This window comes from Carcharhinus amblyrhynchos, chromosome 8 (genome assembly GCF_965287045.1).
Source record: "Carcharhinus amblyrhynchos chromosome 8, sCarAmb.v2.hapA, whole genome shotgun sequence".
Classification (NCBI taxonomy): Eukaryota; Metazoa; Chordata; class Chondrichthyes; order Carcharhiniformes; family Carcharhinidae; genus Carcharhinus; species Carcharhinus amblyrhynchos.
Window position 1 is genome coordinate 126,499,014 of NC_137331.1, and position 13,517 is coordinate 126,512,530.

Genomic DNA, 13,517 nt, shown 5'->3' on the forward strand with positions numbered 1-13,517 from the left:
CATTCTAAACTTCTCCAAATGTTCATAAATCCTGTCCCTCAGTATCCTCTCCATCAACTTACCAACCACTGAGGTCAGACTCAGGGCTATCCCTGAGTCTTTTTCTTGAAAATAGGAACCACATCCGCAATCCTCCAATCCTCTGGAACCTCTCCCGTCTCCATCGACGATGCAAAGTTCTTTCATACTTTTCCTACTTTCAATGAGTTCCTCAAAGGCTCTTGTCAGTTTTTAGATGGTAGTCATGATGTGGAGGTGCTGGTGTTGGACTGGATAAGCACAATAAGATGTCTCACAACATCAGGTTAAAGACCAACAGGTTTATTTGGTAGCACAAGCTTTTGGAGCGTGCTCATCTGTTGAAGGAGCAGTGCTGTCAAATAAACCTGTTGGACTTTAACCTGGTTTTTAGATGGGGGTACTGGGCGTGCCATGCTTTGCTGGAGTCAGTGACTGATGCTCAAGGACTCCAAGGTCTCATGAGTCTCCATCTCTGTCAGTTTACACTCATTCAAGTAATAATCTATATTGCTACCAAAGTGGATAACCTCGTATTTATCCACATTATACTATATCTGCCATGCAGAAGCCCACACACTCAGCCTGTTTTAATCATCCAGAAACATCTCTGCATCCTCCTCACAGCTCATCCTCCCACCCAACTTTGTATCATCAGCAAATTTGGAGATAATACATTGAGTTCCCTCTTCCAAGTCATCAATATATAATGTGAACAGTTGGGGTCCCAGCACAGATCCCTGCAGAACCCACTAATCACTGACTGCCAATCAGAAAAAGACCCATTTATGCCAACTCTTTGCTTCCTATCTGCTAACCAGCTTTCTATCCATCTCAAGACATTACCTGCAATCCCATGTGCTTTAATTTTACACAGTAGTCTGTTATGTGAGACCTTGTTGAAAGCCTTTTAAAAGTCTAAATAAACCACATCCACTTGTCCTCCTCTACGAGTTACATTGTGACTGCTGTCAAACTGCCACATTGTAGTTATATTTATATCTAATAACCTAAAGTGTGAAAAAATATATTTCTAATGATTTTTCATTGGATTGCTGGTGGCAGATATATCTGCTCTCATTGGCGGTTCCAGGGTTTATCCTGTCCCTCTGTCCAGACAAGGTGTGAACGGATGGATGGATGGATGGGCACATAGGCCAGGGGCATGTGCTCACTCGGTGGGTGGGGCCAAGGGGGGCAGGGCATGTTTGGGGGCTTGGCGAGGAGCCAGGGAGCGGGTCAGGAAAGGGATGGGGTCAAGAAAGGGGCAGGGCCAAGAAAGGGTTGGGGTCAGTGGACTTTGGTCGGTGCTGGGTCACGGAGTTCGGCCGGTGGGCAGGCTGAGGGGGTGCCTGCAGGCACTGGGCATGGCCATGAATGGGGCGGAGTCTTGCATTCCAGTCATTATTCTGTAAATTGAGTTTGTCTTTATATGCCCTGTTTATGAACACAACTCCCACTCACCTGATGAAAGAGCAGCAAGCTTTCCAAAAGCTAATGGCTTTTGCTACCAAATAAACCTGTTGGACTTTAACCTGGTGTTGTGAGACTTCTCACTGTCAGGGGTGGGGCAGTCACATAGACAGGGTAAGGGGCAGGGCCATACTAGCGAATGGGTGGGGCTGAGCACAGGGGCAAGTTTGCTGCGGAACAGAGGGTGATGGAGTCCCGAGGTGGGACTGTGCACAGTGGGTCTTGGTTCGGGAACAGGGTAATGTCCACCTGACGGCAGGGCCTTGTGGACCTGTGGGTGGGGCCTTCTGGACCTTTGGGCGGGGCCTTGTGGACCTGTGGGCAGGGCCTTGTGGATCTGTGGGCAGGGCCATGCGTGCCTGTGGGCGGGATGTTGTGGTCCTGTTGGCAGGGCCTTGCGGACCTATGGGTGGGAAGTTGTGGAACTGTGGGTGGGGCTTTGTGGATCTGTGGGCAGGCCATGTGGACCTGTGGGCACAACCTTGTGGACGTATGGGTGGGGTGATGTGGACCCTGTGGGTGGGGCCATGTGGACCAGTGGGTGGACCCTTGTGAACTTGTGGGTAGGGCCTTGTGGACCTGTGGGTGGGGCCTTGTCATCCTGTAGGCGGGGCCATGTGGACCTGTGGGCGGGGCCTTGTGGTCATATGGGTGGGGCCATGTGGACCTATGGGCGGGGCCTTGTCATCCCGTAGGCGGGGCCATGTGGACATATGGGCGGGGCAGGCTCTGGCGTGCTGACGCAGTGCGTGGTGCGCAGGCGCGGGCGGCTGCTGGTGGTGTTGGGGAGGGAGCGCGGCTCGAGCTGTCCGTTTGGAGATTTTAATGTGAAAAGTCGCGGGGAGAATCCTCACCGAGAATCAGCCCAATCCGAGCCGGGAGGACTGGAGCATGGAGCGGGACAGGAACGGGCTCCGGCAGCAGGCTGCCCGCGGCCTCCTGCCCACCGGGCTGTGAAGTAACGGACTCTCCTTTTGTGATCGGAGCTGAGGAGGATCCGGCCGTGCCCGAGCGCTGCTGACCCCTGACCCCTCACCCCCGACCCCGGGCCCCCTCACCCCAGCCTGGCCATGAATTTCCAATCTCAGCCGTCTCTGCATGCCGGCTCCCCGGGCTCCGGCTCGGGGGGTTCTGGCGGCTCGGTGTCGGTTTTGGGACCTCCCGGCGGGGCTCTGGGTCTGGGCTGCGGCTCGGGCTCGGGCTCCATGCCTGTGTTGTCTCACTCCGGCTCCAACTCGGCCGCCTCGGCCACCTCCCCGGCCCAGGCTCAGCAGCTGGTGCTGTCCAACTCGGCGGCTATCCGAGCCGAGATCCAGCGCTTCGAGAGCGTCCATCCCAACATCTACGCCATTTACGATTTAATCGAGAGGATCGAGGACATGGGGCTGCAAAATCAGATCCGGGAGCATGTCATCAGTATCGAAGGTAGGAATGCGATTATTGCAAACATCGGATAGATACCGCACTGGGCACGTCAACAGCCCTTACAATCGGATATCCAATCGAGATGACCCTGGAGATCTGCACTCGTATCGCCTGCAGATTGACCAAATGTGTAAATTACCACTCATGGGAACCAATGTATCTTTCGTAAATATTGTGCAGATATGCTTTGCAACGGTTCTCCTAAATATTCTGTTCGAACACTGTTTAGAGGTTTTTTTATAATGATTGTAAAAAAGGAACTTTAAATTCCGAGGTCCGTTCATACAGATGTTGAGTGCTCAAATCAAAGCCTGATTATTTGAAAATCTGCCTTTATTATGGTAAATACGGTGCTGGGGATGAATGGGAGCTGAAGGCAAATAATGCAATGCTTCGGAGTGATGTTTCTCCTAGATGGACACTGCTGTATAAGAGAGATTGGGTGGATATCAGTTCCACTTTGTTTACAGGTAGTCTGTAAGATTAAAGAGTGTCTTAGACAATTCAAATCACTTAATTCTGTATTTATGTTTGCTATTGCCCAACTTCAATACTGAAGAAATAAAGATCAAAGCAAGGATTTTGTTAATCAACAAAGGTGGATTTTTTCATATGTCACTGACCTTGTTGTCAAAATACTGAGCACAGATTGGATTAATTTATTTGTTTTCAGATTCTCGCGCTATATAAATGCAAATGATTACAACATTTGCGACAATTGTAAGATTCAAATGCATCAACACAAATGAATTATTATGTTTGCATGAAGTTGATTCATTTATTTATTTAAGTATTATGCCTCTTTAACACATGCAGCTATTGAAATGAGGTGGAGAGGGAACACTTATTGCATTTAAAAATAGAAAATGCTAGAAACGCTGAAGGAAATCAAGCAGTAGCTAGGGAGGGAGAAACCTAGTTAAATTTCAAGTTGATGTCTTGTCATCAGAATAGTCCCTAAATACACTGTCCTTGTGGATATTAGGGAATTTGCAGCTAAGGTATGCTTGGCTGTAAAATTTACAGATTTAGGGGGATGAGATGTGGGACTCCTTGATAAAATTCCTGCTCCCTGCTGTAATTTGGATAGTGATTCTTATTGTAATGTTTACTGAACAAGAAAGATAATATGCCTTTTGCTGTTACAGATAAACAGATTGATTTTGCTTTCATTCTGTATCCAATCAGTGTAGTGTTTATTTTAAAGCTATAATAGGAACCGGTTCACTCTTGGGGAAGAGGTGAGTTTGATCTAGTGTGTTACTTCAGGGACTTCGGTTATTTAGGCTACAGTCAATCAATCTGTATCTTTATTCTTAAAGAATTGAGCAGTTCTGCTGCACAGGATAAGGAAGTGTTGAAATTGGCTGTGTGATGCTACGAAGTATGGTCAGGACTGGACGTGGTAGAAAAATGAAAATAAATGTGCAGTAAGCACACTCTGGTGCTGTGACACTGTCGCAGTCTGGATGAAGACCTTATTGAATTGACAGCTCCGTTGCATTATTAGTTTCCCAGCTGTTCAAATACCGCACTGTGGTAGGCAGCACTGTGATTATATCAAACAATTCATTGAAATAGGATTCAGTTCTTTACGCTTTGAGATACAGTTCTATGAGCCTAACATTAATTCTAATGCGGCATTGTAACAGTTGTAGTAGATTGTGTGGGTGTCCCAGGAATTCAGAACTGCCAGTGAACATTGGCTTGCTCAACGATGGCAATTCATGGACATGCCTTCCATGTAAATGCTTTCCATGGGAGCTTTCTTTTGTGAGCCTTCTATTTTACACATTCCGATAAATATTGAGGGCGGGGGGAGGGATGTGAATTATTAAAGGGCATTGTTCATATTATTTCATTGGGTCACTGTTATTTGTCATTGCTGCTTTGTGTGTTAACTCTTGAGTCCTGTGTCTCATCCATTGCTTTTTGTCAGTTGTACTTGAAACTGAGTTTGAAGTTTCTTTGGGAGTTGTAGCATAGTCATCTTGCTCATAATGGGACACTCAAAAGGAAGGATGTTACATGCAACCTTTATAAAGTCTAGTCAGGCTAGAGTTTTGTGTCCAGTTCTGGTCACACTTTTAAAGGATGTAAAGAGTTTAGATGAAGTCAACATGGGAAAAACCTCTTCTCATTAGCTGATAGTACAAAGACCAGGGGACACATCTAAAAATTTTGGCAAGAGATGCAGGGGGAATGTGAAGAAAACCGTTTTATGCAGTGAATGGAAATATAAGATCTTGTGAGAAGAATGTTGCCGATGATGGGGAAGTGCAGAACTAAGAGTTACAGGCTAAGAATAAGGAATAAGCCATTCAAGACTTCTTCACTCAGAGTTGTGAACCTTGGAATTCTATAACCAAAAAAAGGTGTTAGGGCAGAGCTGGATGCGGCCCTTGTGGCTAAAGGGATCAAGGGGCTTGGAGAGGAAGCGGGAGTGGGATACTGGAAGTACTTGATCAGCCACGATCATATTGAATGGTGGTGCAGGCTTGGAGGGCCGAATGGACAACTACTACGCCTATTTTCTATGCTTCTATCTGGAAATGGACATGATCAATGATTTCAAAAGGAAGTTAGGTGGACACTTGAGGGAAATAAATTGCAGAGCTGTGTGAATATAACAGGAATAGCACAGACTGAATTGTTCTGTTTGGAACTAGTATGAACTTGATGCATTGAATGGCTTCCTTCTGTGCTGTAAATGACTCTGTGACTCTAGATTATGTTTCTGACGGAGTCATTTATCACGTGCAGTTTTGGGGCTACCCTTGAAGAAATGTTTTTAATACCCCACTGAACGCACATATTGGATTCAGGAAAAAAGAAAGCAGGGTTATGAAGCTATATTTGAGGAGGGAGTTCAGACTGTTTCCACAGAGGCTGACCAGGCTAAGTTATTTAACAGAGGTCTTCAATGATGGAGGGTCCTGATAGCTTCTGACTGTTTCCTCATGCAGACAGATTCTTAATGAGAGATCATCAGCTTTAACTGGTCACTGAGAGCAGGGAAAGAAGTTGGGAGAAATGTGTTCTCGTGGGTTGTTGGAGTTTTGAAACATTAAATACTTCATCTTTTAAAGAAAACATGGAACATTTTTGAAGTAGAGAAAGAAATGTGGTTGGGAGTGAATGAGGCAGTGGGATTTGTCGTGAATTTCTGTACTGAGGAGCCCATTTGGACACAATGGATTGAATGGCTTCCTTCAATACTGTAAACATCTGTATTTCTGTTGCATCAATAACATGCAAAATCTTAGCCCGCGTTTGGATTATTGGCTGCTGTTTTGGGAACCCTAAATTAGGAAGAATATGAAAATAGTGCTGGGGCAGATTTACCAGGATGTTAGGGGTAAAGGAATTAGAAGTTAAAATTTTTCACTGCAGCTGAAGATCTTATCAAAACGTGAAAGATTTTGATAAAGAAATAATTATGGATTCTTTCTCCTGGTCAACCAAATGGTAACACAAGGACAGAAGTTTAAGATGATCAAAATTTTTTTAAGGGAGGCTAAAACTAAATTGTGTTAGAATGTCACAAAACACTAAAATATTGAGTCCATATATTCTTTTGAAAAGGATTTAGGAAGTTGCTTGGGGGGGAAAAAAAAGTTAAACGTAGGACAGAGGACTTAGGAGCAGGAGCAGCCCATTTGGCCCATCTCCACCATTCAGTACGATCATAGCTGGTCTTTTCTGTTTGCCCACCATAATCCTTGGATCACTGTTATCAAAGACCTGTCTAACTCACCCTTGAATAAATTCAATGACCCTAATCTCTGCTTTCAGGAGAAGAGAATTCCACATCCTAACAGCTCTTAGCGAGAATTATTTTCCTTCATCTCTGACTTAAAAGGTAGAATTCTTATTCGTAAACCATGTTCCCTAGTTCAAGCCGCCCTCACTCCCAATGAAAACAACCTCCCCGTATCCAGCCTGTCACATTCCCTCAGGATCTTGTATGTTCCAATAAGGTCACCTCTTCTTCATCTAAACTCCAATGGGTATCAGCTCAACTAGTTCTTTATAAGATAAGCCCCTCATCGCAGGAATGATTCAAGTTAACCTATTTCTGACAAGGTGACCAGAATTGTAAACATCTGTGACTCTGTGGTTTCACCAAGACCATGTGCAGCTCCAGTAAAACTTCCCTATTTTTATACCCCATTCCCTTTGTGATAACCACTATAATTCTATTTACCTTTCTAATCACTTACCTGGATGCTAACTTTTTGAGGCATTGTACCAGAACTCTCAAATCCTTCTGTACCACCAAGTTCTGCCATTTAAATAGTATAATCCTTATCTATTCTTCCTGCTGAAATGGACAAAAGAACAAAGAAAAATATAGCACAAGAACAGGCCCTTCGGCCCTCCATGCCTGCACCGACCATGTGTTCCTAACTAGACCATCCATTTATATCCCTCTATTCCCAGTCTGTTCATGTGGCTACCTAGATCAGTCTGAAATGCTCCTAGCGTGTCCGCCTCAATCATCTTGCTTGATAGTGCATTCCAGGTCCCCATCACCCTCTGTAAAAAAAAAATGCCCCCTGCATATCTGTATTGTACCTTGCCCCCCCTTACCTTGAACTTGTGACCCCCTTGTCTTTGTCATTTCCGACCTGAGAAAAAGCTTCCAACTGTTCACCCTACCTGTGCCCTTCATCATTTTATAAACTTTTCATTAGGTCGCCCCTCAACCATGCCTTTCCAGGGAGAACAACCCTAGTTTACTCAATCTCACCTCATAGTTAATACTCTCCATACCAGGCAACATCCTGGTAAACTTTTTCTGCACTCTGTCCAAAGCCTCCACATCCTTCTAGTAGCGTGATGACCAGAACTGGATGCAGTATTCCAAATGTTGCCTAACCAACGTTCTATATAACTGCAACATCATATCGCCAACTTTTAGACTCTATGCCCTGTCCAGTAAAGGCAAGCATGCCTTATGCTGCCTTTTCCACCTCTGCTACCACCTTTAAGGACCTGCACACTCAGATCCCTCTGTGTGTCAGTACTCCTGATGGTTCTGCCACTTATTGTATAGCTCCCCCCTGCATTAGATCTACCAAAATGCATCACTTTGCAGTTATCTGGATTAAATTCCATCTGCCATTTTTCCACCCAATTTTCCAACCTATCTATATCCTGCTGTATTCTCTGACAATGTTCATCACTATCTGCCACTCCTGCAATGTGTCGTCTGCAAACTTACTAATCAGACCAGCTACATCATATATCACAAACAGCAGAGGTCCCAGTATAGAGCCATGCGGAACGCCACTAGTCATGGATCTCCAATCAGAAAAAGACCCCTCCACTGCTACCCTCTGTCTGCTATGGCCAAGCCAGTTTTGTACCCATCTAGCTAGTTCACCTTTGACCCTGTGAGATTTAACCTTTTGCACCAGCCTGCCATGAAGAACCTTGTCAAAAGCCTTACTGAAGTCCATGTAGAAAACATCCACTGCCCTAACCTAATCAATCATCTTTGTCACTTCCTCAAAAAACTCAATCAAGTTAATGAGACAAGACCCAACCCCTTCACAAAACCATGTTGCCTCTCACTAGCTCGCCTGACGAAGGAGCAACAGGCACTCCAAAAGCTAGTGGCATTTGCTATCAAATAAACTGTTGGACTTCAACCTTGCATTGTGAGACTTCTTACCACAGGGGAGGTCTGAGAGGATTGGAGAATAGCCAATGTTGTTCCTTTGTTTAAAAGGGTAACAAGAATAATCCAGGTAATTACAGGCCGGTGAGCTTTACGTCAGTGGTAGGGAAATTATTGAAGAGGATTCTTCGAGACAGGATTTATTCCCACTTGGAAATATTAATGAGAGGCAACATGGTTTTGTGAAGGGGGAAGGGTCGTGTCTCATTAACTTGATCAAGTTTTTTGAGGAAGTGATGAAGATGATTGAGGTTAGGGCAGTGGATGTTTTCTATGTGGACTTCAGTAAGGCCTTTGACAGGGTCCCTCATGGCAGACTGGTGCAGAAGGTGAAGTTGCATGGGATCAGAGGTGAGCTGGCAAGGTGGATACAAAACTGGCTTGGTCAAAGAAGACAGAGGATAGCAGTGGAAGGGTGCGTTTCTGAATGGAGGGCTGTGACAAGTGATGCTCGTCAGGGATCAGTGCTGGGACCTTTGCTGTTTGTAAGATAAGGAAATGATTTGGAGGAAAATATAACTGGATTGATTGGTAAGTTTGCGGACGACACAAAGGTTGGTGGATTTGCAGATAGCGATGAGGACCATCAAATGTCGATCAGTTGGAGACTTGGGTGGAGAGATGGCAGATGGAGTTTAATCCGAACAAATGTGAGGTAATGCATTTTGGAAGATGTAATGCAGGTAGGAAATATACAGCAAATGGCAGAACCCTTATGAGTACAGATAGGCAAAGGGATTTGGGTGTTCAGGTACACAGGTCACTGAAAGTGGCATGGAGATGGAGAAGGTAGTCAAGAAGGCATATGGCGTGCTTGCCTTCATTGGCTGGGATATTGAGTTTAAGAATTGGCCAGTCATGTTGCAGCTGTACATAACCTTAGTTAGGCCACACTTGGAATATAGTGTTCAATTCTGGTCACCACACTACTAGAAGGATTTGGAGGCTTTGGAGACGGTACAGAAAAATTACCTGGATGTTGCCTGGTATGGAGGGCATTAGCTATGAGGAGAGATTGGAGAAACTTGATTTGTTCTCACTGGAGTGACAGAGGTTGAGGGGAGACCTGATAAAAGTCAACAAGATTATGAGAGGCATGGACAGAGTGGATAGTCAGAAGCTTTTTCCCAGGGTGGAAGAGTCAGTTACTAGGGGGCGTAGGTTTAAGGTGCGAGGGGCAAGGTTTAAAGAAGATATACAAGGCAGATTTTTTTACAGAGTAATGGGTGCTTGGGGAGGTAGTGGAAATGGATATGGTAGTGACTTCTAAGGGATGTCTTGACAAGTACACGAATAGGATGCGAATAGACGGATATGGTCCCCAGAAGGGTAGGAGGTTTTAGTTAAGTTGGCAGCATAGTCGGTGCAGGCTTGGAGGGTTGAAGGGCCTGTTCCTGTGCTGTAATTTTCTTTGTTCTTTGGACTCTGTACTTCCTCTCGACAACTTTCCTACTAATTGTGTTGTCGTTGGGAAATTTAGCTGCCGTGCGTTTGGTCCCATCATCCTCTGGTGGATGTAGCTGTTATTAGGGGGCATAACTTTTAGGATCATGGCGGGAGATATAGGAAGGATGTCCGAAGTAGATTCTTCACTTGGAGTGGTTGGGGTGTGGAATACACTGCCTGCTGTGATAGTGGAGTCGGACACTTTAGGAACTTTCAAGCAGTTATAGGATAGGCACATGGAGCACACCAGAATGATAGGGAGTGGGATAGCTTGATCTTGGGTTTGGAAATAGCTTGGCACAACATTGAGGGTCAAAGGGCCTGTACTGTTCTATGTTCTAGATCTCTAATATAGAACGTAAATAGTTGAAACCCAGCACAGATCCTTATGGTATTCCACTAGTAAGAATTTGTCAACCTAAAGAAAAACCATTTATCGTTGCCCTTTGCTTCCCATTAGCCAACCAATCCTTTATCCATGCTAATGTGTTGCCTCTACACCATATGCTCTTATCTTGTGTAGTAACCTTTGATGTGACACCTTATCAGATGTTTTTTGGAAATCCAAGTGCACCACTTCTACAGGCTCCTCTTTATCTGTCTTCCTCTAACATAGTTAATATACGATTTCCCTTTCTTAAAAGGATGTGGCGAGTGAACAAAAGTGTGCGATTAAATTGGCTGGGATATTAAATGGAGTGGGCTGTGAGCAGGAGAGTGGGATGAGACTGGGTTGGATATTAAAGGACATGGGGGTGTGAGGGGGAGTGTAAGATTAAACTGGGTAAGGTATTAGAGGGTGTTAGTTGGGGGAAAACAAAGAAAGGCCCTCTAAGCCTGCACTGACCATGCTGCCCAATTGAACTAAAACTCCCTGTCCTTCCGGGGACCATATCTCTCCATTCCCATCCTATTCATGTATTTGTTAAGACTCCCCTGAAAAGTCACTATTGTATCTGTTTTCAAAACCTCCCCTGGCAGCAAGTTCCAGGCACCCACCACTCTCTGTGCAAAAAAAATTGCCTCATTCATCTCCTGTAAACCTTGCCCCTCACACTTAAACCTATTCCCTCTAGTAACTGTCTCTTCCATCCCGGGAAAAAGCTTCTGACTATCCGCTCTCTCCGGGCCCCTCATAATCTTGTAGACTTCTATCAGGTTGCCCCACAACCTCCATCATTCCAGTGAGAACAAACCAAGTTTCGCCAACCTCTCCTCGTAGCTAATGTCCTCCATATCAGGCAACATCCTGGTAAATCTTTTCTGTACCCTCTCCAAAGTCTCTACATCCTTCTGGTAGTGCGGCAACCACAATTGAACACTATATATTACAAATGTGGCCTAACTAAGGTTCTATAAAGCTGCAACGTGACTTGCCAATTTTTAAACTCAGTGCCCTGGCCGATAAAGGCAAGCATGCTGTATGCCCTGTTGACTACCTTCTCCACCTGCAATGCCACTTTCAGTGACCTGTGTACCTGTACACCCAGATCCCCTTGACAATCATAGGGTTCTGCCATTTACTGAATATTTCCTATCTGCATTAGACCTCCCAAAATGCATTACCTCACATTTGTCCAGATTAAACTCCATCAGCCATTTCTCTGCCCAAGTTTCCAATTGATGTATATCCTGCTGTGTCCTCCGGTCCTCATCACTATCCGCAAATGCACCAACCTTTATAAGAGTGGGATTCAACTGGGTAGGATATTAAAGCTTCATGGTGGCTCAGTGGTTAGCGCTGCTGTGTTACTGTGCCAGGGACCCAGGTTTGATTCTAGCCTTGGGTGACTGTGGAGTTTGCATGTTCTTCCCATGCCTGCATGGGTTCATTCTAGCTACTCCAGTTTTCTCCCACAGTCTAAAGCAGTGTAGGTTAAATGGATTGGTCATGGTGAATTGCCCCTTGGTGAACCAAGATGTATAGGTTAGGTGGTTTAGCCATGGTAAATGCATGGGGTTGTGGTGATAGCATGGAGGGGGAGGGAGGTCTGGGGGTGATGCTCTTTCGGAGAGTTGGTGCAGACTCTAAGGTCCAAATGGCCTCTTGCTGCACTGTGGGATTCTATGGTTTGAAAGGGTATGGCAGTGTGAGGGGGAGTGAGATTAAACTGGGTGGAATATTTCAGGCTTTGGGGAGTGAGCGGGACTGAGAATAAATTGTGTGGGATATGAAAAGGTATGGGGGTGCGAGGCAGAGTGGGATTAAACTGGGAGGGATATTAAAGGGCGTGGGGAGTGCGGGCAAGAGGAGTGTTAAAAAAACACTGGCATTGTTTTGGGCTCAAATAGTTTAATTGTGTTCTGTAACAAAATATGATATTCTAACTGCTTTCCTTTTGCTATAAAAATATTATTCTGGGGGCTTGGTTGCTTTAGTTATTTCACATCATCTTTCACTTATCTGTGTTCAGTTACAGGAATAAAAAAGATGTACAGAGGTCTTCGATTCATGCAAATTGCATATAGCAAAATGTGCCTACAGCCTGAAACCAAAGATAAATTATCATGGCACCAGAAGTGGAGGTTGGGTGCTGAGTAATTTATGCGAACATGTAAGCTTATATTTCTGTTCCCAAAGCAACATAAATTTATTTTTAGGCAGTTTTAGCTCCAGGTTAGTTCCATTGTCTTCTGAACAGCAGCTGTAGCTGTGTGAAGCACGATGCATATGCATGGTGATTTTTTTTTTCCCTTCCCCCAGGTTTTTCCACTCATGAATACAGTGGTTTGGCTGGGTAATGGTTTTCTGGCCTGCCCTCCAACACCTTGATTAATGGTCACATCTAATATGAGCTGAAATAACACCTGTCAATTTTTTTCAAATGTCTGTTGTCTATTCATGAGCACTGACAGTGATCAGGAGAAGGATCCCTGGCTGGATTTCATCCAGTCACCAAACTCCCCTTAATTCTCCTCACTCCTTGCCATCCCAACCCCATCCCACCCATTATTCTGAATACTCTTGCATTAATTTGAGGGATCCAACATACCCTTGAAGATTTACAAAGATTGGTTATTTGATGTTGTACCAAGTCACTGGAAGTAACAAGAATGTGTGTAATTTACATGTAAATAAGAGGAACAAAGTGGGTTATTTGGCATGTGTCAGTGGTTGTTTTGGTTGACTAAGTTCTGTAGGCCCAGTGTGAGGTGATAGAAGAAATGTCAGGTTCCACTGTAAGATATATTGTGGTAACCTAAGAGGTTCACCTGACGAAGAGGTTAACCTCGAAAGCATGTGAGTTTACTATCAAATAAATTGGTTGGACTTAAACCTGGTGTTGTCAGTCTTCTTACTGTGTTTACCCCAGTCCAACGCTGGCATCTCCACATCATGACATATTTTGTGGTCCCAGTGCAAAGCTGCCATTGGTCCTGGTACTTTTTTTACGTAGGATTGTGTCTGCGTGATTGTTGAGTTTTGTTTTTTTTTGTAAATTGACTTCGGTATGATCAGTACAAACAA

General features: G+C 44.7%; 1 protein-coding gene across 1 annotated transcript in view; it reads left to right on the forward strand.

The window, feature by feature from the left end:
• The first annotated feature begins 2,258 nt into the window (after nucleotides 1-2,258).
• agap3 (ArfGAP with GTPase domain, ankyrin repeat and PH domain 3) overlaps nucleotides 2,259-13,517 on the forward strand; it is a 715,466-nt gene continuing 704,207 nt past the window's right edge. Inside the window, exon 1 of the mRNA XM_080194795.1 lies at nucleotides 2,259-2,916. Coding sequence (XP_080050921.1) covers nucleotides 2,562-2,916 — 355 coding nt within the window. The 5' untranslated portion in view covers nucleotides 2,259-2,561. The remainder of the gene's footprint in view (nucleotides 2,917-13,517) is intronic.